The sequence below is a fragment of the Phalacrocorax carbo genome, chromosome 2 (genome assembly GCF_963921805.1).
Source record: "Phalacrocorax carbo chromosome 2, bPhaCar2.1, whole genome shotgun sequence".
NCBI classification, from domain to species: domain Eukaryota; kingdom Metazoa; phylum Chordata; class Aves; order Suliformes; family Phalacrocoracidae; genus Phalacrocorax; species Phalacrocorax carbo.
The window spans coordinates 122,331,974-122,357,213 of record NC_087514.1 but is presented as its reverse complement, the minus strand read 5'-3'; the positions used below and the strand labels follow the sequence as shown (position 1 = coordinate 122,357,213).

General features: G+C 42.9%; 2 protein-coding genes and 1 long non-coding RNA gene across 8 annotated transcripts in view; 2 read left to right on the top strand and 1 right to left on the bottom strand.

Moving 5' to 3' along the window:
• CNOT10 (CCR4-NOT transcription complex subunit 10) overlaps positions 1-8,281 on the top strand; it is a 36,909-nt gene extending 28,628 nt beyond the window's left edge. For all 4 annotated transcript variants that reach the window (XM_064444202.1, XM_064444201.1, XM_064444200.1 and 1 more), the window contains 6 exons: positions 201-314; positions 2,167-2,297; positions 3,076-3,111; positions 3,199-3,326; positions 6,348-6,423; positions 7,977-8,281. In XM_064444202.1, the coding sequence (XP_064300272.1) occupies positions 201-314; positions 2,167-2,297; positions 3,076-3,111; positions 3,199-3,326; positions 6,348-6,423; positions 7,977-8,131 (640 nt within the window). In that variant the 3' untranslated portion in view covers positions 8,132-8,281. The remainder of the gene's footprint in view (positions 1-200; positions 315-2,166; positions 2,298-3,075; positions 3,112-3,198; positions 3,327-6,347; positions 6,424-7,976) is intronic.
• A 2,199-nt stretch (positions 8,282-10,480) lies between these two features.
• LOC135312047 (uncharacterized) lies at positions 10,481-21,684 on the top strand. The gene is made up of 2 exons (XR_010371685.1): positions 10,481-10,827; positions 19,222-21,684. It is a non-coding gene; the product is annotated as an uncharacterized LOC135312047 (long non-coding RNA).
• TRIM71 (tripartite motif containing 71) overlaps positions 12,952-25,240 on the bottom strand; it is a 65,137-nt gene continuing 52,848 nt past the window's right edge. For all 3 annotated transcript variants that reach the window (XM_064444197.1, XM_064444198.1, XM_064444199.1), the window contains exons 4-5: positions 23,487-23,621; positions 12,952-20,715 (exon numbers count right to left, since the gene is read on the bottom strand). In XM_064444197.1, coding sequence (XP_064300267.1) covers positions 19,264-20,715; positions 23,487-23,621 — 1,587 coding nt within the window. In that variant the 3' untranslated portion in view covers positions 12,952-19,263. The remainder of the gene's footprint in view (positions 20,716-23,486; positions 23,622-25,240) is intronic.

Here is a 25,240-nt window from a genome sequence, read left to right as displayed (position 1 = left end):
TAATTCAGAGAATGTGATTGAGGCCATAGATAATTAAACACTAGCTCTATAGTTTGATGCAAAGACATTATTGAAAATTATTATTTATTTCTTCAGCACTTAAGAAATTTAACAGCTGCATTTGGAATCACAGAGTTCTCCGTTTAACATACTAGCTTTTTCCCATTATTTTTTTTTTTTTCCTCCTTTTTCCTCTCCAGGTGCTCAATACTTGCGTGTAGTGCTTACGTAGCTCTGGCTTTGGGTGATAACCTTATGGCATTGAATCACGCAGATAAACTTCTTCAGCAACCAAAGCTGTCAGGGTCTCTTAAGTAAGTGATGTGCTCATTTCTTCTTTCTCAGCCCTGCTTTTTGCTGGAGAGTTCTGAGTTGAAGCTTTCAATGTCTGTTGCTGCTTTTCAATTCTGCATCCGATGCAAAGGATTGCTTGCCCTGCTTCTGTTCTTTTTGAAGCCCTGACTAAATGTTCATTGATAAGCGGGAACGTGAGTCTCCTCGTTTGTGCATGAATTCCACATAATTCGGAATCTATCACTGCTTTTGGTGCTATTTGTTATTCTCCAGCTATGGGTCCCAAGGAGTGGCAGGACTGCCAGGTCTCTGTCCTGATTCACTGTGGGGCTGCACGTGCTGGTGTTGGCACAGCAGAAGGGGCAGAAATGGGCAACTGGGGGTGGACAACATCAGCCCAAGCCAGCGTGCTGCTGAAAGCTCACTTGTGAAGCTACAGCCTCAGAGGGGAAGGTTTCCTCAGTCACTAGGGTACCAGATCTTGGGTGTGCAGGGCTGTCACTTCACCTGCTACTGTTGCTTATATAGGTTCCATTCCTTAGTTTCTCTTTTTCAGTTCTCATTTGGCACTATATTTTTTTGAAAGATACTCAAAGCTCATTCTGTTTCTACCCACCAGTTCTCAGACATCTCTGCAAATTCAAAAAAGGCAGCTTTAGCCCCATCCTTCTGACCTTGTTTGTGCATTTAATTTCTATGTCATACATAGGACAAAATGGAGCGGAGGTTTTTATGGTAGTAATTATATTTTTCAAAATTGGTAATGTACTAGTGGAAAGCAGGCTAACTTGTGCTTATTTTTATATGCTGGCAGCATTCTCTAAAATGGTCCATGCCAATTAAATTCATTGGCCCCCATGTGTCAGACTACTGCAGAAGTTCATCTTTTGCACAGTTGTATAAGCAAGATCTTAGAGGAGTTTGCAAGGTAACACATAATTTTGTGAAGGCATTGTTACCATTATGTAATGCAAGAAACACTAGATGACAGATTTTTGCAAAGACAGAGCACCGTATATCTTGGTCCCAGGAAACTAGGTTTTTGTGCAAATTAGGAATATTGACCTGTTCCTGTTTTCTGAAGTGAAATAAATTGCACGTAGAAAGTTGTTTGCTGTATCAGATCTAAGGCGCAGAAGTTATTTTGGATTGTTGACTGGTATTTCACCTGATGTTTTGTAATTTGTTACAACCAACTATACAGTCAGTTTGAAATGTACTGTATACGGGCGCATAGAACATGTGTGAACTCCTTTACTCAACTTCTTGTTTCAAATTAAATATTTGCAACCTAACTATGCTGTCGATTGACAGGATTCCATCTGTTCCAAAGTTGAAAAGGAAAGCTGCTGATTAGCTGAGCTGAACTACAAGTGTCAAACATCAGACTTGGTTAATTCTTTTGCAAGACCTGCAGTTGGAAAGGTGTTTGTGCCCCATGGGCGGGCCTGTATAGCTGCTGTCCTTAGAAATGCAGCTATCTTACAGAATTAGTTTGATTTCTATTGAATGTAAAGTCATTTAACACCTGAAATTATAGCTGTATCTCTATCCTGGGGTGTTTTTGAAAGGATTCATTTTTTTAATTCTCTGAGATAAAGCTATACCAAGGTCCTGCCTTTCTGGAATGGCAATTCCTGTGCATGAATGAACTGTCATTACTCAGGTGCAGATTTTTTCACAACATTAGTGCCTAAAAGCAGTAAATGGCAGAACTGGGTATTATGACAATACTTTATAAGCAAGGTAACTTCCATGCAAGTCTTTAAGGTTTTCATGTGCTCGCATTAAACACTGCATTCATTTTGGTTTATATTACAAATTGTGGGGGTGGTTATGCTGATATTTGTACCTAACCCTTTGCTGTTGTAGGTTTCTTGGGCATTTGTATGCAGCAGAAGCTCTCATCTCTCTAGACAGAATATCTGATGCCATCACTCACTTGAACCCTGAGAACGTCACTGATGTTTCCCTTGGGATCTCTTCAAATGAGCAGGATCAAGGTTAATGAATCCACACTTCATTAGAACTGGTTATGCTTTTAGATGCCTTCCTCCTGTAACTTTCAATATACAAATATAATGATGATTAAGATATCTCGTTTTAAGACCATAGGCTGTTTGGGGGCTTTTTGTTTTCATTGCTGTGTTTTCGTTTTCCTGGCTGTAGTTCATGTTTGGTTTGTCTTTCGCATGTTTGTCCTTCCTTTGAAGTCACTAATTCTGTAACATAAATAGAACTGTGTATTGTAGCATTCTGGCTTGTTTGAAGGTAACTTTTGAAAGCTGCTTTTGTTAAGTGTGCAATTATGGTTAAGTTTGGGCTTCATAGCTGCTTTTCCAGCATTTTAGTCTCTATACCAGGCTTTGGAATACCAGTGAAGTCTACTTACTGTGTTTAGTGTGAGATAGGAGTGGGGAGAACTTAGCTAAATCTGTATCTTAAGCTTCTTGTAGTGCTTCCAGCTGGGAGTGTGTATTCTGTAACAGAAAAATACTTTAGAGCCCATCTGTATAGTTAAGTCTACAGCAGCTCTGATTTCAGTGGCAAGTCTACTGTTTAAACGTCACTGTACTCATCTGCAAATCTAAAAGCAAAACATTAAAGATAGGAAGTCTTAAATGGTGTAAACTCTTGATCAAACTGGTGCGTTTTCCTTCTTTAGTGTAGACCATGAAGAAAGAAGCAAACTTATATCTTTTAAAGCTTATCACAAAATGATACAAAAAGTTCATGGAACCTGATGTTTTTTGTGTTTTGGGTTTTTTTTTTTCTCTGTAGGGTCTGACAAAGGCGAGAATGAGTCGATGGAATCCTGTAAGTACCAGCCACCATATTCAGCACAGCTTACTTGGCCAATTTGAAATAGAAGTATAAGAAAAAGACAATTTTTTTTAATTGCAGCTGGCAAGCAGACCCCACAGTGTTATCCTAGTTCGGTCACATCTGCACGAACAATGATGTTGTTTAACCTTGGAAGTGCTTACTGCTTGAGGAGTGAATACGACAAAGCTCGAAAGTGCCTACATCAGGTATGGAAAACAATCTGAAGACAGCTTTAGGGACAGATGTACTTCCTTCAAAGTGCTATTTAGATGCCAGCAAATCCTGGTGGTTTCATAGCTCAGGCTTATTTGCAGACTTCGGTGACTCTCTTCTGTCTTTATGAACCAGCCTGTATTAGTAACATAAAGAAATTCCAAATTTTTCTTGTCTAAATAGTTCAGTACCACTATGTGACGCTTTTGTTTTTTCCCCTCTACATCATATCAAAACATGGAATATGACTAGGAAGCCATTTCACTTTTTCTAAGTTTTGGTTTTATTTTTTTAAAATGATCCAATAGTAATTGTTATTTCAGAGAAGAAAGCTCTTGAGGGCCTTGAGTTTACTTGTCTCTAATCAGTTGTTCAGTCACCATCTAAACTATCAACTTTAGGGCTGTGAGAACAACTACAGTTCTGCTGGAGGTGTTTCTTGCCTCTTGCCCCAAGAATTCTCAAGTACTGCTTTGGAAACTGTCTTCATTTAGCCTGTGTCATTTGGTTCTTTTTATGGCTGGGACTGATCTCTTTCAATGATGATATGTTTGTTTTTGCAACCATTCCTGTCTGTCAGGAAGACTAATCAAATATGTTGTTGAGCTGCAAACTGAAACAGCAGTCTTCCAAATGACTTCATACTAGTTGTACAGGTGAACAGGTTCAACTCCTGTGAAGTTCTCAACTGCTTAAGGCAGTTGTCTTGCACTTTTTCCTCCTGAGGCCTCTCAGGCTTGGGCAGGTGTCTGTACTTGGGCTCTGTAGCACATGCGTAAAGCCCAAAGGAGCGTAAGGCCACCTGTGGATGTAAAGTGTAGTAGGTCTCTGCATTTACAATAAATCCAGTGCTTTTGGGAAGCCTCAGTCATTTTAGTATGCACACATGAATTATTCTGTTGTGTGCAGCTACATTGTATGAGGGGGAGCAACAGAGAGCGTGTATCCTCCACTGAAATGAGATGTGTGGCTCCCATGGCGATTTGAGCCCCACTGAGCAACAGAATAAAGGCCAAAAAAGTATTACAAAGTGTTTAATTTATGAGTGAGACTCTAGGTTTGCTTGCTGAAATGCTGAGGCATTTGAGGTAATTGCTGAAAACTGCTTGTTAAGGTAGCTTTAAAAATGGATAATTACCGGTTGTCCATTCTGAAGAGCACCTTAGACTTCCTAAAACAAAACAAAAAAAAACTTATGTGGTGGTTCAGAGTTCTGAGCCAGAGTGGTACAGCAGGTCAGGGCCAGGGTGCTTGCAGAGACTAGCCCTTGCGTGAAGGGAGGAAGCAGGGATTGATGAACAGGTTATTTCCAGATCTTGGCTGTGGTGGGGTTTTTGGAGTGAGGGTTCTTCTGGTTTTTGGTTGGGTGTGTTGGGTTTTTTTAAGCACTAAAGGAAGTAATTTGCTTTGCATTTCAGCCTTCCTAATTCTTATGTTCCCTATGTCCTAATACGCCTTAAGAAGAGTTCAGATTCTGGATTATGGGGTGCAGATTATAGAGGGATGAGACGGATACTCTGTTATTAGTGGTCAAACTATGTCCCCAGTACAAGCTCCTGGTGAGATCGTGTCTGTCAGGAGCGGCTCACTCCTCCTCTGCCAGAAGAATATAGCCCATGTTACTACTGGGTATTGAATCTTGAACTGTCAGATATGAAATACTGTGTAGAATGGCTTCTTTGCTGTTTCGTGGATGGCCAGATCAGCCAAGTTTTATTTAGCTTGTTACCTAAGTGGTTTCTTCTGAGGGAGCATCTCCACCATCTCCTGTGGTACCAGGAACCACAACCAGGTATCCCTGTGGCAAATCATCTTCTCGCTCTCGTTTTTAATACAGAATCAGTCCTGTTACCTTGTGTAATTTGTGCAGATGTGTCCTCTCTTTCTTAAGAAATGGATGAGTTTGCAATTTAATTGTACAAATGTGAATTTTTCCCGCCCTCTGGACTGGGCACTTCCAGAAAAGGTGGACTTGAAGGATTTGGTCTTACTGAGATCATGGGAATCATCCTTGTACTAGGATTATCAAATGTTGACATTTGACATGTAGTTGAAAATACTAAGTTTCAGGGGTTGAGACAGAAATTCTTCCTTACTCATCATTTTTCTTTCTATTCATGGCTGGGCATTGCCATGCAGAACCATTGGTCTGGCACTTAACTACCAGTATGGTGACAATATTCAGTCACCTTGGAAGAGGGAAGGCAAAAGGATAAGGAAGAGGGAAATAATGTTTTCCTTTCAAAGGCCTGGTAGCCTGCTCTCTTTTTATGTTCCTCCTCCCTGCCCCTTACTTTCTCCACCCCTTACCGACTAAGATTTAAAACAGCAGAGTGCCCTTCTATTTGAACTGAAGGGGATGCGAAGCAGAGTCTGGTGATATGTGGTATGATTCTGGGTGTAGAAGCTGGTGAGACAGAAAGCAGGGACCTGTCTGGAGGTTGTTCTGCAGAGCTGTGTTGTTCTGGAGGCTCTCAGCTCAGGACACCTGTCAGGTGGAGCACAGGGACCTTCAAGCCAAATTAAATTAATGGCGTGTACCCAGCGTGCTGTGGATCAATAGTAGTGAGCTGGATCCAGAGGTAACGTAGAAGACAGCTTCACTGACTTCACAGCTGAAAAATACTTGCATATGGAAAGCTAATGAATGATCCTTGTTAACTTTGAAGTCTGAGCTTTGGAGCAGTGGAGGTTACCTTCATCACCTGTCATCTCACTAGGAAAATGTGGTAGATTGGCCTGAGAATTACCGGTTCACATTAACTTAAGTATACAGCAGATGGTGCTGCTAATTAGTGTGAAACAGTCTTGCATAGCAGATAATCCTTCGGTCTCTCCTTGCATACATAAACCTGATAAAGTGTATTAGTTTGAAAAATCTTATCTTAGTTTATGAATTATTTGTTTTTATTAGCTCAGATTATGGTAACAATCTTGTCAAGAGGTATTTTCTTTGAGCTGAATGTTTCCCTTAAGCACTTCCTCTCCCTACCCCTTTCTTCTTTTTCAATAAGGCTGCTTCACTGATCCACCCCAAAGAGATCCCTCCAGAGGCTATTCTGCTGGCTGTGTATCTTGAATTACAAAATGGTAAGGAACTGAATTTTTTCACAACATTAAAATCCCTACTTTAACATGTAAGCTGCAATGCTGAATGTAACTTGGTATTTTTAACATTTTGGATTTTTTCCTTGAAGTTTACAGCTAGCCCTCATAGGCAAGATGTTAAATTCTGAAGCTTTCACATGTTCTGTCGACCTAGATTTGGGATATGAGGGGAGGAAGGCAGTAGTCATCAATCCTAGTCTTTACAGAGTTCTGCCAGTAGTTTGAAAGACACCCTTTAGGCCCTGTCTCCATTTCACACTGCTACGAATCCATGTATCCACACCTTCATTTCCATTGTTTATCACAGTCCTGATGATCATACACAGTCCAGACTTCCTAAACATTCATTGTCTGAGCTGAAATCCTTTATACTTTGTGCAGACATCAGCAGCCTTGGATAGGCTCAGTAAAACCCTTGATGAGGTTTATATTATAAAGAGGGCTTGAGAGGCTTTTCATTAAAAGACAATTGTAATGCAAGTTTCCCAAAGAAGCCATGTCAGGAGCGCTGTAGCAAGTACTGTAACAAAGCTTGTAATATTGATAACTGTCTTCCAAAATCCTTCCTTTGGGAAGTTCACTGTGTTTGCATGGGAAAAAAAACTCTACATAATGGGAAAGTGGAAAGATGGCACTTGAATTCTGCAGTGGGAGCAGACGGGTACGGCTGCATCATTGAAGCCATCATGGTTGCGGACCTGTGCCCCTTGGGGCTTAATATCCGAGCGCTGTGAAATGTTCAGTGTGCTTGTTCCCCTGCAGTTGTCTTGCGTTGCAGGCAGGCAGGGGACTGGAGCATTTGTATTCAGAATTGAGACTTCTACAAAGGCTTTCTTAGATGTTTCCAAGTTGGAATTTTGGAAACCTTTCTTTCTGCAACAAAGTACAGAGCAGAAGAAAGCGGGATTTAAGTCTCTCACCCCCTTCTAAGTATAGAACCAAAAGGAGCTAAACCCATTTTTTATTCTGTAAGTGGCAGCAAAATGGTGCATCTCCTCTGAATCTAAAACTTTAGTGAAAGAAAAGTATTTGAGAAGAGGGAGAAATGATCTTTTCAGGACTTGGCAGGTGTTCTACAATTTCGTAAGTTTAATTTTTAACAATAGTTTTCCCATTTATATAGGTATTTATTTGATGGGCTATACATACAGTTGAAAAACAGATTTCTTGTTTTAAAAACATCTTTTATACACACCCTTGACACTTGCATTACTGTCTGTAATGTCACATTGTGAGGCCATTTTGTGTGATGTCTAGACTCTCACTGTGCAGATGGGAGAGAGAAGAGGTGCCCTTCAGGAAGTTAGAAGGTGCTCTGAGATAAAAGCTCAATGTCTCCGGCTAAGAATAGGTAGAAACAAAAAATACTGTTATTTCACATTTACTTCTCATGTCCTCCTCTTCAGTGAAATGCTGACATGGGCAACTAGTGTATGTGGCCAGGGCCCAGGGCTGGCTTGTCAGCTCTGTTCTGAGAACAGGGATTCATAAGTCTCACGAAGGTACTTTTTTTTTAATTGAAAGTTGTCTTGTAGGTAACACGCAGCTGGCGCTGCAGATCATCAAGAGAAACCAGCTTCTCCCTTCTGTGAAAACCCTCTCTGACATGCGGAAGAAGCCTGTTTTTCAGCCAGTCCACTCGATCCAGCCCATTCAGATGCCAGCTTTCACCACTGTTCAAAGGAAGTGAGGTGGTGCTTCAACCTGCTGCTGCCCGGGCTGTGAGGGCTTGGGGTTTTGTATATTTTTTTTAACCTAGGACACCTGCATACCCCAATTGCTGGAGTGTGTTCACTTATGTAAATTTTTAATAAAATATGCAAACAAAAAAGGCATGCTTAGTGGTGTTCATAAAGATTCTGTCATAAAGGAGGAGAGGTTGGCATCTGTTTTGAGTGTGAATGGTATTTTACTTACCAAAACTGAAGTGGTTAACCGAGTGTGTAATTCAGCTCTTTTTGAAGAGAATACATATGAGGGAAGTGACTGGAAGGAGAATGCCATTTACCTGAAGTCCTGCTGAAATAGCAGTTGAGTTGTGCAGCGTGTGCTGTGGTTTGACACATGAGCTATGGTGTTGCATTCCTCAGAGCCTTTTGCCCAACCTTTTTGTGTTGATGTAGGTGCGGTCCACTACCCTGCAGCAGCTGAGCCTTTGGTCCTTGATGTAGCTGAAGCTGGCCCTTCTCAGAGGCACACGGGAGGGTGTATGTGGGGAGGGGTGGGTGGGGGGGTGTGTGTGTGTATATGTACGTGGGGAAATGACCTCAGCTGTAAGGCGGGGAGGGTTTTTTCCCTGCAGGTCATAGCCAACGGTGGAAGAGGTTTGTGTGCCATTTGCTCCCTCCCCCTCGAGTTTCCTGTGGTTACCTTAAGACAATTTGGAGCTGTGCTATTTGCACTTAAGTGCTAACAGTGCAAAGCCCTGGCACCCAGGGTTGGCAGTGGCTTTCACATAATCTTTCTATCCTCCTTAAAGCTAGCAGCTGTGCTGCTGGCCAGATGGGTTTAGCAAGTGACAGGATGTAAGAAGTTGTGGCATAAGGCCACGCTAAGGCCCTTTTAACATTGCACTGCAGTACGTGGCCAAGCAGCAGTGACTTAACTGTCATTAGTTTGTTTTTCAAGGGTGGCTTGTACTAATTATATACAAACAAACAAAAAAACCCAAAACAAAACCCCACCTATCTGTGTGCCTTTTGTGTGGTTAAGATGGCAGAGTTGGAGCCTGTGGGAGAAGGAGCTGGTGCTAGGGTTTGGGACCAGGGTGCATCTGTTGCCTTGTCATATGCTACACTGTGAGGGTGATGGAGCTGGTTGGTAAGTGGCCCCTTCTGCTGCTTGCAGGCTGCAGTGCTTCTCTACCACAAACCAGAGGGGCGGTGCCTGCTCCTGCCTCAGTGGGGGTGAGAGCAAAGGGCAGTTTTCCAAAACAGGAGAGGCAGACGAGCTGACTGGTCAGCACAGACAGAACCTGGTACAGCTGCTAAACCGTTGTCAGTGCAGCAAGGTGGGGGTGGTCAGGCTGCAGGACAATGGTCACAGTGGGTGTGCTGAAGGGACCAGTGCTGGAGAGCACGCTGGCTTTAGCTGGGTGGGAGTTGTTTGTGTTGGGGGAGTGGAGAGGTTTGTGTTTGTTTTCCAACCTTAACAATTCTATGATTAAAAAAAAAAAAAGACCCTTAAGATCAGCGAGTCCAACCGCTAAGCTATCACTGCCCAGTCCACCCCAAACCATATCCTCAAGCACCACAGCTACCCTTCTTTTAAATACCTCCAGGGATGGAGAATCAACCACTTCCCTGGGCAGCCTGTTCCAATGCTTGACAACCCTTTTGATAAAGAAGTTTCTCCTAATGTCCAGCCTAAACTTCCCCTGGCCCAGCTTGAGGCCATTTCCTCTCATCCTATCGCTCATTACTAGGGAGAAGACACTGACCTGTCTCACTACAGCCTCCATTCAGGTAGTTGTAGAGCACGATAAGGTCTCCCCTCAGCCTCCTCCAGACTAAACCACCCCAGTTCCCTCAGCTGCTCCTCATAAGACTTATTCTCCAGACCCTTCACCAACTTTGTTGCCCTTCTTTGGACATGCTCTTTCTTCCTTTCTTCTCCCTGGTTTTCCTTTGTCCTGAAGGAAGGTGTGATAGTACAGGTAGAGTGGAAGAGTGCCTGGCTGTAAGAAAAAGGGAATTTTTTGTTTTTAAAATCGATTTCCACTTCAGAGGACTACCTCTTTCTTTCAGAAAATTTTCTTCCTTTTGCTCAACCCAAGAGGCTGTAAGATAGCAGCATAAGCAAGGACCTTCTGGTTACTTATTGTGAGCATAGGCAGAGATGAGCCATCCTGCCTTGGGACTTAATCCAGGCAGAAGCTAATCAGAGCCCAACATGGTATGAAGCCACTCATCACTTCTCCCTGATTGTTTTGTGCCATTTCAGCTATTCTGAGACTTTTGCCCAGATAATCTCCAGGGCAGAGCTGGGATAACACCTTATCTCCCTGTGCTGCTGGCATTGTACTTTGCCTCCAGCCACCACCAGGAAGGTCACGCTTCCAAGCGGCCATTTGGGACGCAGGTCCCGCAAGTTGTGCTCTCAGTAACTTGAGCATTAGGTAGTACAGATGTGTACAAGAGAGGAAGTCAGCAGGACCCTCCTGGCTTTGCTCCGAGATCGTGAACAAACAAGCCACAACTGCCAGAAGAATATAAGTAAGTTTGTTAAACAATGGGCAAGCTGTGGAATGCGTACAAGCGTGTGTCCCTTCAGCAGGCTGCTAGCCATCATGAAGCAGTACAGCAGAAAGCTTGAGACCTGCTACTATCCCTCTTCTGACAGATAACGGGCTTCTCTACTTTTCAAGGCTTTCAGAGCCATGACCAAGTAAGTATCTGACTTTTTCCAATAAGTTGTCTGTTGGCAAGGTGGCACCTACGCTGGCCTCAGGTGGGCCAAGCAGTTCCTGAGTATTAAGAATAAAAAAAAAAGTGTGCAGAGATCACCTTTCTGAAAGAAGAGGGAAGGGGAGCTGATACGTCCCTCAAGTCAAAGTAGATTGACTGATTAACCTTTTTTTGTATTTAAAGATGCTCGCTGTGTGGTCCTGGGCCCTGAATAGAGAAGATTCTTCTCTGCCCTTCCCCGCCCCCTCAGGAATGCGGGGCATTCACATGCAAAAGCTGCTAATGCCTTGCTTCGGCAGTGCCCAGCTCCACCCGGAGGCACCCGACGCTCCCCTCGAGGCTGGATGAAGGATGCAGTTGTTGCTCCCCAGATACCGCACATCTTATCACAGCTGCATTTGCATGTGAGCAGGAGCTTTCAGCCCCAGCTCTCCCCTCACAATGACTGCTCTTCTGCCCTAAGGCAGCTGCATTGACCAAGGCAGCTCTGGGTTTTGTCTTCTGTTTTTTGGTCGTTGTCGTCGTCCCCACCCCTCCCCGCTTGTGGCACTGCTACTTGGAGAGAGGGGCGAGTCGTGATGACTTTCAGCTGTTGGGTTTCATCGTTAACGGTAAAACTGAGGGGGGGGGGTGTGGAAATAAATATCAAAACACATCTAGCAAGGGAGCGGTCAAGGACCTGCTGCCCCCTCTGGCGTTGCCGTAGGCGCACAGTCCACTGTTGCCTTTTCTCTCAGTTGCTTTTAGGCTCTTTTAGTAAAGTGAAGGCCAAGTAACACTGCATATTGTCCTGTGGTAAAAGCAGCGGGAGCAGGCGCAGCGCAGGCAGGGCTGTGTGTTATTGACGTTCGTAGCTTAACACGTTATTTTGGTTTGGGCTGCTTGTTGAAGGGAAGGCTGGCTGTGCCTCTCTCCCTGCCCTGCCCTTGCCTTCAGGATCTTACCCCCTGCACTCATGTGCTGGCTCGTACCGCCGCAGGAGGAGAAAGGGGTTGCACTCCCCTTCTCCCAGGCACCACAGCCCCTGTTGCCATCGCAGCCTCCTTGCTCACATGCTGTCACAGGCTCAGAGCTGAAGCGTTTTAGGCAAGGAAGCGTATGATGCAGTGACCATAGCCATGGTGCACAAACTGTGCAGCACTTGTTCAGCTGTGCCCAGAGCCCTCTCATGGTGCACAGAGAGCTTCCAGGATCTGGTTTTGTTCAGGGAGAGAGCAGAGAAGCCAAGCGAATACAGACACAGTACCACACAAAGCTGGCCACAGTAGTAGCCTTGAAACTCACCTGAGCAGCCTTTTCCCTCTCCCTCCTTTCAACTTGAAGTTATCTCTGCACTGCTGACATGTTGCCAGCTGCTCCAGCAGGAAGAAAGAGCAATGGTGAAGGATTTTGATGGATAGAGCACAGCATGGTGCTGAGCAGTCCTACAGTTGTACACAGCTGGGCCCAGAAAGCATCTCAGCTTTGAAGAGCTAGTGCAGTCTGGAATCCACCTCCATTTCTACCCATACTAAGGGTTCAGTCAGCAGCCTTAAGTCTCAAACCTTACTCAAAGGGCATCTCCTATATGCTCACCATTTATTTTCCAGACCTTTTCCAAAGCTGTAAGGAAAAAGAGCACCTTTTCTGCTCACCCAACCCATGTCGAAAGTCTGCTCTGCAAGATGCCAGATATATACTATTAAATGTTCCGATGGCTTTGCTCTGCACTACCACTCAGAAAAAAGCATTACTTTCACAGTTGCAAAGGTGAAGTGAAAACCTAGAATAGGACCCAACAAGGTTAAACCATGAACTTTCTGGAAAAGTACTGGGGAAACTGCACAGAATACAGGTGGCGAGTCCAGTATTAAAGCTATTTCCTCCAGTCATGACAGTGAGGCTGTTTTTTTAATAGACCAGACAACTACACGTTTGACACCGCATCAAAATTTTAACACACTTCTTTCCACAGCACCCCAACGTTTTTCCTCCCTCCTTTCAAAGCAGGTGCCTCTGGTTAATGTTTTCAGTAGCCATCACCTGGAAGCAGCCAGGTTTGAATTCCGGCAAGAGGGGTTTTTTTGTATCCTGACATAAGAGAAGTCTTTGGCTGGGTAATAACAGAAACACACATACACAGATTTGCCATGAAAAAAAAAACTCCTCACATTTATTTGATTAAACAAAAATAAAATAAACTGCATAGGAACATTTTAAAGTCCAGAGAGACACTGACTTTGTTTTAAGGCTGCCAGTAGCTGATACATCATCTCCTTGCTACATCCTTCAGCCTTCCCTATGGACCACAAAGATACATTCAGAAGCCTCCATTAACACAACGGTTCTAACATTTTGCTCACTTATTCTACGTAAAAGTTTGCACATAACCTGTCATGCTTTTTTCTCTGCAGTACTCAACATCTGACATCTAAAAATGTCAAATTTTGTCCAAGTAGAAATATGATGCCCTTTTTGGAGCATGGAAGTTCTTGTCACAGCCTGTTTCATTATCAATTAGATATAAAAGCTCTGAGCAGCTCATTAAAAGCAGAGCACTGTCTGTCCTGCTGAGACATTTTTATTATTATTAGGAGAGCAGCATGATTAATCACTAAAGTAAAAGAGAAACAACTGCAACAGAAGAGGAATCTACAAAATTAAACTACCCAAGACGCCCAACATCCCAGGACTGACAAAATCATTCTGGATCCCGATGCAAACCTGCACCAATACAACGCTACTTATACACTGGTAATGAAGTTTTATGAGATGGAACCATACATCTACAGTCAATTAAATGAGGGAAAGGAGAAAAAAAAAAGCATATTTGTGGCATTGGTTTCAATGTGGACGACCTCCACTTTGTTCCAGGCTTCCAATTTCTACTTGACTTAAATTGCAATTGCGTGTTCAACTCCCTCACTACTCCAACAAATTGTGCACGAACCAAGCAGCGCATGACAGGTAATGCACAGTACAAAGAAGAGTCACATACAGTAAGAAACCCCCACCAACTCAGGTGACTAAGCACACCTTACAAACTAGTTAAAAACTTTTTTTTAGTCATTTTAGAAAAGAAACTAAAAACAAAACCCAGAAACAGACATGTCTCCCTCTGAAGGAAAAAACTACTACATTGTCTGAAAAGTACTCTACAAACCTATAAAAGGACTTTTTTTTTTTAAGCTAGTCTGGTAGTTCAAAAGGAAGTTACTTAGCTACATCGCTACACAGACACTTAACATTCAGTCAGTAAGGCTCTACGAAAAGAGCTTAAAATTATCTACCTGAGTTTGTAAGTTGATACAATCATTAATAGAAGGTCTAAGACCATGCAGGTACACAAAGCATTTTTAGAACCATTATTGGTTAAACAATGATGGAAAAAAGATGCCAGTCTGGCTCGTTAACCCGTAAGATCACTTAGAGACATCAATGTACATTTTCCACCATAACATTTACCAAACCCAACACAGCCTATCGTTATTAGGGGTCTCCTGTACCCATTTCTGTCACCTCCTAATATGAGCAGGGGAGGAAAAGAGATTCCCCCCTCCCCCCCAATATAGTTACCTGAAAATGTGCTTCTGCAACTTTACTCCACAGATAAAAAAAGGGGCATGTTGCATGTCACTTGAAGTTGCATAAAACCCCAACATACTGGTTTTAAACTGCCTCTCCTGAGAAAGTCTGAACCTAAACTGCCCTCCAGGAATAGGAACTTGGTTGCTTTGTCATGGTGGAAAAAATCCCATTGAGTCAAGAAAGCTACTAATACAATCACCAAGTCAAAAAAAAAAGTCAGGATCTTATTCCCTTCAAGCATTTGGTATCATGTTGTGTTTACAGCAATCGTAACATTAGTCTTTCCAAACAGGACAGATTTGTAGGCGTGCATAAAAGTTCCTCTTGTAGAGAGAAGACCTAAAGGTCTTATGGACATAAGAACACTGCAGATGAACATTAAGTATGTCATGTCAGCTAGTAATGTCATAATACTGTAAAAAGTTTACATTTCCAGACTTCTTAGTGAAAACAGGACAAACTCAACAAGTGTTTCAGGTATCTCGGTCCAGTTTGCCCGAACATTTGGTTTTATTTACAGATTCTCTAGCAAGGGCAGCTTAGTATTTCCATGGGCAGGCAGCAAAAAACAAAAGCTAGCAGTCACCACATTGTACACACTTGGTATCTCTGTTTCATTTAAAATGCTTGTCCAACAGGCAGGACAAATCCTTCCCCCAGGCAGATTCTCAATTATTTCTGAAACCTGTCTGATGCTAAATTGAGGTAGATGATTTACTTCTGCAAAGTGAGGTAGAACTTCAAGAAAAAGATAGTGGCATCTCTAGTTGTGCATTTTGTACCACAGCAAACTGGGTTTCAAACTCCCAAGGACTCAAAGACCAAAGGTACAATATTTGTCTAACGCAAGTACCAGTGTTTGTTTTTTATACAGCTCCAAACTGTTTGTCTAAATATCTCTATACTTTTAAATACCCTATTACCCTTTTGGCACCATTTGGCTTACACTCCTTTAAAAAAAAAATAAGCAAAACACTTTGGCACAATTTTTTTTTTTTTTAAACCAGAACTGAACAAAGAAATCTTATGAACAAAGTTATGGCAAGATTAGCCTATAAGTCTGCTGTCTTCAGAAATTAATTTGGGTTTAACGGTAACCTAACAGACTGGGCCCATTTTCCTGCAATTCCAAGGGAATGCCACATCCAAGTGCCCTGTTCTTCTTTCTCCCAACTTGGTTATGTCTGGCCCCAATATGCATTCATTTTCAGGTGCTGTCATCCTTCCCTTGCTTTCTTCACAAGTTTGAGGTTTATGGGCTTCCTTAAATAAATTATATTTAAAAGGTACTAAATAAAAAGGAGTGGATTATCTGAAGGACCTGCATTATCAAGTACTGAGTCTGCTTCAGTTTGCTACTGAGGTTCCCGTTTAAATAGTTCTAAGAAAGGACAAGATTGTTTCATAGGCTGAACCCAGAACAGCCGTGCTGACTGCTGACAACATTTTGTCAAGCAAAAAGTTTACCAAGAGCCACTGGTTTAACCCAGCATAGTGAAATTCCTTTGGGAGTTCTAGCAGACAGGTCTGTCACCCACACCTGTTGTTCCCCGATGTCAGAGCTAAGAGAGGGGGGCACAAGCTCACCACGCCCTTCTCCAGGCCACTTCCAGTAGTTGAGAAGATTACTCTGAATGCTTGTTCAGTTTGCAATCCAGCTTCAAAGCCTTGCTTTTTCTCTCTGCACCATGTATGTTATGATAGTGGGGCATTAACCTGAGAACATGCATAGCCTGAGAACATGCACGGAGAAACAGAGCAAGGTTTGAATGTCGTTTAAGTATTACTTTTTAAAAGCCCCTATGGGGCATCTGATGTTGGCATTGTATATTATTCACTACTTTCATTGCATATAAAACACTCCATTTTATAAGCTACACTACCACTTCTCAATGAGACCAAGCGTGCTTAGCACTATCTATGACAAGGATAAGGAATTATTTTGGGTAGCTAAAGAGTAGTGTTTTTAAAACGAAAGAAAGCTCCCCAGCATGTGAGGTCAAACACTTGAGGTTTGGTTTATAAGCAAATCCCACTGAATTAGACAGCAACTTAAAAAGTTAAAGTCATTTCTCTTCCTGACAGAGCTGGACTGGGGGTTTATGCAATGGCTCCATACAAAATAGCGAAGGGCAGCTTCAGTGTCTGTCACCTGCGTGGTGCAGGCTGGAGAGGGGCAAGAAGGTTTCTGCAGTTCAACACAATCCTGAATGCACACTTTTTTAATGCCTAGGGAAAAAAAAGCTCCCTTCTAGTCCTAGAGAAGGGGGGAACCCAACAAGCATTAAAGCACAAGAGCATTTCTAGCTTACTCCAACACTGTCAGCCACTCTGGTCAAGATATTAAGAGACCTGGCATTTTTAAGACATGATAGGACAAATGCAAGGGCACTGCAAACTAAACATTAAAGCTTTTTTAAACGAGTTTTCTTTGGTATCTAGATCTTGCAGGCTGTTAGTTTTCACAGCCCGTTGCAAATAATTCTTGGACTGAATAATACAAGACAAACGTGGACATCTGTCACAACTAAGGCCACCCCCCAGAAGGGAGGCATGTACACAAGCAAAACTTGGAGAAGTTGAAAGTAAACTAGCTTTCTCTCATAGCCATATTTTGAGTGGCCACACAAATTTAATGAGAGACATCTGTAAAAAAGATTATCCTTTAAAGACTATTTTTAAACCATGCTATCCTAAGATTAAGCCTAACTGAAACACACTGCTTTGAAGAGCTTGCTTCCTTGAGGCTTTGGCTGAAAGGCAGCACAGTTATTTTATCTTATTTAATTCAGGTGTTTTTTTTCTCACCTTTCTTTCAAAAGAGGTTTTGCCATCTCATGAGTCTGTCTCCTTCCGGTCCTTTAGTTTAAGCCTCCTCAAAGTGGCAGCTATCAGTCTGCACACATCATCAGGATTTCTACAAAACCCAGAAAGTTAACACTCCTTGGAGGGGAAAAGCAGCAAGAAGGAAAGTGCACCTTGTGATTTCTCACAAACTTGTAAGAGAGCCTTTCAATCTCGGGTCACTTTTGTGCATGGTGGCTGGCAGAGAGATGAACCCTTTCCTTGAAGGATGGTTAAGGCTCTTCAGACTTTTTAGATAACAACCATGTTTATGTTTCAGAGATCTTCTCTTGCCAACAGTAAGGTAAATCCCATGGCATTTCCAAGCCTAAGAGGACTGATACATTAGTTTTTCCACTGCAGAGAGACAGAAAAGCCCTCTATTCCCTATTTTAACCATTCTTATTTGCCACCAAAGGCCTTATCCAGAGGGTGAAGCAACAGCTCGGTAGAGACCATATCTGCATTAACAGCTAAACTGGAATGCAAGAAATCAAATAAAATACTTCCAGGGACTCAAAGTCACATTTTGCTAGAGATCTCTCTATTCTCCCAAGAAGTTTCTGCTTCTCAGAAAAGCTTTTGTTTTTTATATCCCCAAAAGGGCTAACTTCCCCCTGCCTCCAAGCTCTTAAGTATCATACGCATTTATTTTACACAGAATTCTTTGGTACTGCCCTGGGAAAAAAGCAGCAAAGTTCCCTCTTGATGCAGTTTGCTTTATGCTGGTACTGGTAACTTCACTTGGATCTGTAGCAAGAGATACACAGAGCCCACAGGGGCCAGCCCACCCTAAAAACTACAGTAAACCATCCCAAATTTTTCAGTCCAGCTCTCTAGGGAAGCCAGAAGATTTTAAAAAATGTCTTTGTCACTGATAAGAGTTATTGCAATCCTCTTAACACAAACTGTTGACTTCTCCAAAACGCACCCTGAATCTCCAAAGCTGTGCTTATTTCTTACTTTTGGAAAAAGGTACCACTTCTGTTCTAACAAATCCAAACGTTATTCCCTTAAAGTCTCTCTATGGGGAGGGGCAAAAAAAAAGCTAGTCATTTCAAAAGAAAGTAAATCAAAAGGGTTTGATTTTCCCTGTTTCAATGCTCCTTGTAACCTCTTCTGTTATCCAGATTAGGTGCACTGATAAAAGAAACAATCTCTTTAAAACTAATTTAGCTTTCAGGTGAAAGGGTAAAAAGAAATACTCAATGACAGGATACGTTAAAGGAAGCCTTGCTTTTTCTCTAAACTTTACAACGACCGCACTAAGCCACTAAAATGAACAATTTGGTTTAAACTTAAAGAAATTTTGTGCATTTTCATCAGCTTCACTTTGTGCTGTCGGATTACTGTGTTTAAGGAAAAAAATACACAGAAATGCCAAAAAGATGCAAACTTGCTCTTCCCAGCGAGTGAATCCCACTCACTTTCGCAAAATGTTCAAAGTAATCTGGGAACAAGACACTGTGCTTGCCAGTAAATCAAACACACTGAGGTATAAAAAGGAGAACAGGAAAGAGTTCTCTGCTGCAGCAGCAATTCAAAAAAAAAAAAAACCAAAACACAAAAGTCCCCCCCTCCCATGTCCCCACCCACAGAACTGCAGTATGGTCAAGAACACAAATTCTCTATAAACACCTACTATCATTTTCTCCATTTATAAAGTTACATAGAGCCTTTTTTGGCTTAGTCTACAGAACTCACCACACAAACCACCTAATGTGCACAGCAACACTTGTTTGTGCATGAAACCCCATCGGGGGAGAGGTAAAACGTTCTGAACTGTGAGTGTGTGGGGATGAGAAGGGGGCGAGAAACCAGGGAGGGAAGGGAGGACAATGAGGTAGATAGAATTTAACTTTACAGGCTCACTCCCTGCAGAAAAGATAAGTACATTCATCTGTAAAAAAATTAAAGATGAGGTAGGTTTGAATTAACGTTGTATTTTTTCATTTTCTCTTAGAAGAATTTCCCTGAGACAGTTTCTTCCTAATTCAAACACAGATTAGAAGACGAGAATTCGATTGTTTCCAAAGTCGACCACAACAATCATGCCATCAGGGGTGACGGCTATACCTGAAGGACGGTCCATCTGACCAAAGCCGCTTCCCTGAGTGCCAAACTTGCATAAAAAGCTACCATTTGACTCAAATATCTGCACCCGGTGGTTCCTGGAATCAGCCACGATGATGCGCCCCTCTTGATCCACTGCCACTCCCTGCGGGCGCAGGAACTGGCCGTTCCCGGTGCCCTCCGAGCCCAGAAAGCGTGCTGACTGGCAATCTGGATGGATGACCAGAAGGCGATGGTTGTTGAAGTCTGTCACTACCAAGTGACCCTCGTGATTGAAAGTCACACCTCTGGGGGAATCAAAGTGCTTCCAGAGTGCCCCTTCAAAGCCATACTTGTTAAGAAACACACCGTCAGGCCCAAACAGCTGAACACGATGGTTCCTTGTGTCGGAGACCAGGATCTTGCCCTCTGTGTTGACGGCCACATCCCATGGGTAATTAAATTGCCCGTTCTTTGTTCCCTTCTCCCCAAACTTCAGAATGAACTGACCCTCAAATGTGAAGATCTGGATGCGATGATTGTCCTTGTCAGCCACAACGATCCTACGCGAGATGTCACAGGCCACACCAGCAGGGCGATCAAACTGGCCCGGCCGGGAGCCCAGCGTGCCAAACTTGTGATGGAAGGTCCCGCATGGTTTGAACACCTGGATGCGGTTATTACTGCGGTCAGCAACAATGATGTAGCCTTCTTTGTCTACACTAACCCCCCAGGGGCGGCAGAGTTTGCCGTCACTGTCTCCCTCACTGCCAAAGGACAGCCCCGGCAGCCCAATGCCAATGTAGCTGCGTCCAGATTTCACCACAACTTTGAAGGGGCTGTTCTCAATGTGTTGGTTGCACATCATTACAGATACCAGGTGCTCTCCCTCTAGCTGTGGACGGTAGCTGATCAGGTAGGTCCCATTCTGCTGATCACTGACGTCTGCCCCGAAAAGGTTTCCATCCGGGCCCATCACCACTGCAGAGATCATGTCGCCTCCTGAAAGGCGAGGCTCACCATCATGGTCATAGCCTATCACTGTGAAAGAGGCCACTTTGCCCTGCAGTGCACGCTTGAGGCCTTCCCCAGTGGCTTTGGTCAGAGGAGCAAAAGCCCCGCTGCTGACAAAGCCCATTGATTTAATGGCCATATACAATGCCTGGTCAGGGGGAGTGAACATGATCCTGTCATCTTCCTGTGGCTGGAGAAGGCCTCTCACATTCTTCAGCTCCTGCACCTGAGCCAGCATGCGGTCCCGAGCCAAAAGAATATCCATGGTACGACCCTCCTCCAGGACCTGCTGAACAGCACTAATGGTGTTATCCAGCTTATTTAGGTTCTGACGTAACTTTTCAACTTGCAAGTAGAGTGACTTAGCCTTGACTTGGCGAATCTTTTCCACCTTGGGGGGAGACAGGAGGGGAGAGAAAAAGCACACTTAGATCAGGGAAGGCAACCTGTAACACAGGAACATTTCCTAATGTCGCTCTTCTACATAAAAACTAGTTGTGCAGTTGTTGCAGCATGTTGACACAAAACCAGAACAAGCCTCTAAAAGCTGTAACGTAGGGAAGCAGAAATGGGGAGGAGTAATTATTTATCCAAATTCAGGATTATTATTCTCTCCCATCCTCCAGCCAAAATCATACATTCTTACTCTGCAGATCTGCTGCATCAGAGTGCCATCTGAAAGGAAGAGTCGCTTGCTTACTAATAATGGATTTGCTTCCTCAAATGCTATTTCATTTTCTAGTTGCAAGGTACTTGGATGATCTGTCAAAGGTACGTCTTATTTAGGCTCCAGGGAGGACAGAGGTTACTGCAGGCTCTCAAGAAAAAGCAGAGGCTGAGGCTTCTCTAACCAGAATTGAGACCAATTTCAGAAGGTAGGCTGTCATCACACAAAAGCTGAGACTAGCAGTCAGCATCAGCTAATGCATATGGGCTCTTGTCATTCCTGTGCCTGCCAGAACTGTTTTCATGTGACTGGATAATACCAGGCATCTATCTCCAGGGATTTTTAGGGTCCAATTATTTTAATATTTTCTTGCAAATACTGGCAGCCCTGCTGAGCTAGTGCTTTACAACACGATGCTTCAAATGACACAGAAGGTTCCTGCCAGTCCCTGCTCGGGGACTGAAGCTCAAGCAGAAATGGTTTGTTTGTAACTTTCATATAAGCCTGTATTTATCTTTACATGTGAAAAGTCACTTTACTCCATCTGGCAAAAGACACCTGCCTTGTAAAGATAATGAAACATGTAATGGCTTTATTGTTGCAACAATACATTTCCTTATGTCTGAATACTTGCTTGGCTGCAGAACAATATTAAAATACATTGCTAGTGAGGGACAACTCACTGTCTGAAGACTCCTTGGTTTTACACTGACTAGATAACAGATGTACAATTATGCTATTTCATTTAAAGTTAAGGCATGCAGGTTTTACCAGACTGTTAGGAAAAAAGTCAGAGATGCTTCCTCCAATACATTTCTTAAATATTACTAATCCCAGGTCTCAGCTTAATCCTCGGCCTCAGCTTTGGTACCCAAAGCTATTAACTAACACACTTCACATGAGGGTTTAATACACTCAGGGTTTTTGTTTGTTTGTTTTCTAGAATGATTTACCAAGAACAACTTTCCTTCTTAAAATGATGTTTTATAACCTGAAGAGAATTTGCTCTCGGTGCAGACCTTCCAATAAAGTGCATTTATGCAGCCTCTTGGGGTACAAATAGCTTAAGGGCAGCTCTTACTTCATTTGTACCAAGAATACCTCAAAAGAGAAGGCTGCCAACCTTCTTGGGGAAGGCTAACAGTGGAAAGCAAACCATCTCCATCTCCCTCAATCCAATACTGCAGAAAAAGCAGCATTAGAAGTACGGCAACTATATAAAGTACATTTTTAATCTTGCCACTGACACTTACAAAAGAACTACAGAAAACCCAACTTTTCTTAAGCGATTAGTCTCACTGTAGCTAGAGCAGTTCCATGCAATAAACTCTTATCAGAGTGGTAATTTGGCTGGCAACATATAAGTCAGAAAGTTACTGTTCCAATCAAATTTGATGGAGAAGAGGCAGGGGTGAAGCACTTGAGCAGGATGGCACCCCTTCTTGGCAGCATCTGCCTCACCAACCACGTGAACATGCCATCCTGTCTGGCTTTGTTAGTATAGGCAACGGCCACACAGCACCTGGTTTCCGGCTGTGCTTTATCTGGTGTGACTGCATAATACAGGAGCATTCTCAACTTACTCCTCAACTTACCCCATCTTGACCACAGATTTCTCTCCCCTACACGAGTAAGCAATCATGTGGTCATAGAAGAAGTCAGTTTGACTCACAGATCTGAAAGACCTAATCCAACATCAGAGTGGCTTCTGTTCAATCCTACAAGTGGGGCCCAAGGGGCCAACCCAAACTACTCAATGCTAAACAAGCAGAGCCATGACCACTAAGTTACCTTTCCAGAATAAGAAACTTGGCTGTTATTTCCTTTCCTCCTCTCAAAATAACACACATGCCTCATGGCTGAAGTGAATATAGGAGTTTGGGATTGTGCAGATACTCTTGCTGCTCTTTTCTTCTACTAGTAAAAAAAGCCCAGAGGGACATTACCTTGACTGAGAGTACGGTAAGTTTTTAGGTGTGGGGACAATGAAAGTTAGGCTTGCAGAATCTCTACTAGTCTTTCTAAACAAGGACACAGCATATACAGCTTTGCTCCTTCCCTTTGTTTGAGAAGTGGATCACATAAGAAAACCCACATACTACGTACCAACTACAGCAACATAGTAAAGAGATTTTAACAACGCTCTTTAAATAAGGTGTTTAGAGGCAACCTCTTCTGATGTGATGCATAGCTGCTGAGCCAGCAGGGGGAGTGCCCACCCTACTTGTGGGCCTGAGCTTGCATGAGGATACCTTTGTCCCTACAAAAACCCAACTCAGTTCTCAGATTAAGATACACTCAAGCACAAAACCAACCAGGGCCAGAATCCAGCATCCTGCTACCTACCAAAAAATGAGTTCACAGTAGACTGTAGTGTTTCAATTTAGTGTTCCTTGAGAGGATATCAGAATCTGGGCATGTTCTAGTTAAAATGCATGTTTTCAGTTTGAAAAGGCACTTGCCAGCAGTTCAAACCACAAATATAAGGTGCATACCTTCCACAGCAGCTCACACTCCCGCTCTTCCAAGGCCTTCTTATGTCTAGTAGTCACTGCTTTGACTTCAGACTGTACCACCTTTGCTTTCATCTCAACCTGCTCTGCCACAGCCTGGGCCTGTTCAATACTTAGCTGGGGAGAAAAAAAAACAAACAAACACCAATACAGTTAGGGCTCAACCAAACCAATTAGAATTACATCAGAGCACTGCTGCTTGCATTTCACTACACCTTCAGGTGAAGGCATAAAGTGACAACTCTTTTTTTACCAGGCCTTTGCCCATTTCATACATCAGAGCCTGAAAACTGACATAATTTTAAAAATACATCTATTACAGGGAGTTTATGCCTTCATTGTACCATGCACCAACACCACAGGACTACCCTGTGCAATTCCAGCAAGCAACGAGTATGAACTCAAACTAGAGACTTGCACAGAAATTTATACTCGTGTTTTCCTACATACAGAGAACCCAGTTTGTCTTGTCCCTTGAAACAGTTGAGACTGTTGTGTGATGGTTCTGCTTCTAGTAAGAAATGACACTGTAAGGAACAGTGTTTTATCTATGCATCTGAGCTGCAGATATACCCCTAACAGAACTAATTTAATCAACTTTAAAAGAAAAAACCCAAATATTAGATGGTTATCATTAAAACATATTTAGTTATTCACACCTTGATAGAGACCAAGTTTTTGTAATAAGCTTGTAATACTAGTATTTTAAAGTGTTCTGTAGCAGTATTCTGCAAATATGCAGAATGGATCTGGAAGGAACATCTCCTCTCAAAGAAAAAATGTTTCCTTGAGTCTTCCCAAACTGCTCCCAGTTTCACAAAATATTACAGAAAAGGGCATAAAACTAAACAAGATAGAGCAGAGAAATCTGAAGGATCACAGCTCCCAGTGCAAAAGGTTCAACAGCATCAGTTAACAATCTTTTTCAACACTTTTGTCACATAGTGAGCCAGATTTACATGCTGATGAGGCTGTGAACCTGTAAGAGGTTAAAAAGTGGTAATTTATTACTTATAAAATTCTAGTACAAAGTGATGGAATGTGAAGATATTCAGCCTAGGAAAGAGAAACGCTATGGGGGATCTTACCAATGTATATAAATTCCTGAAGGGAGCACACACAGAGGATGGGGCCAAGCTCCTTTCCAGTGGTGCCCAGTGACAGGCCCAGAGGCAACAGGAACAAACTGAAACACCGGAGATTCCCTCTGACCATCAGGAAACACTTTTTTACTGTGAGGGGGTGACCGAGCACTGGCACAGGCTGCCCAAAGACAGGTTGTGGAGTCTCTGTCCTTGGAGATATTAAAAATTGACTCTAAGTGGCCCTGTCTGAGCAGGGGGGTTGGACAAGACCTCCAGAGGTCCGCTGCAACCTCAACCATCCTGTGATTTTGTGACCGTACCATCAAGCATTTACTTTCTCTTTTCGTAAGCTTGCAACACCACAGTATTTCTAGAATTTTAGTATTAAGCAACATACAAGACATCTAAACCACTACCAACACACTATGCATGACTGTAGCAGCTCAACAAGTTAACAGCAAACTCACCTTCACTTTCAACATTACATATGGAGAGCCATGGAAATAGCCATGGGTATTTGTTTTTAAGTACAGCCTTTTAGATGGACTTTACAACACTTTTCCCTCACTCTGGTCTGAGGAACTGGTCCACTTCAGGACTTGAGCTGTTTCAGACTAAGTAGCCAGAGAATGCTCTGCCAGAAAATATCTT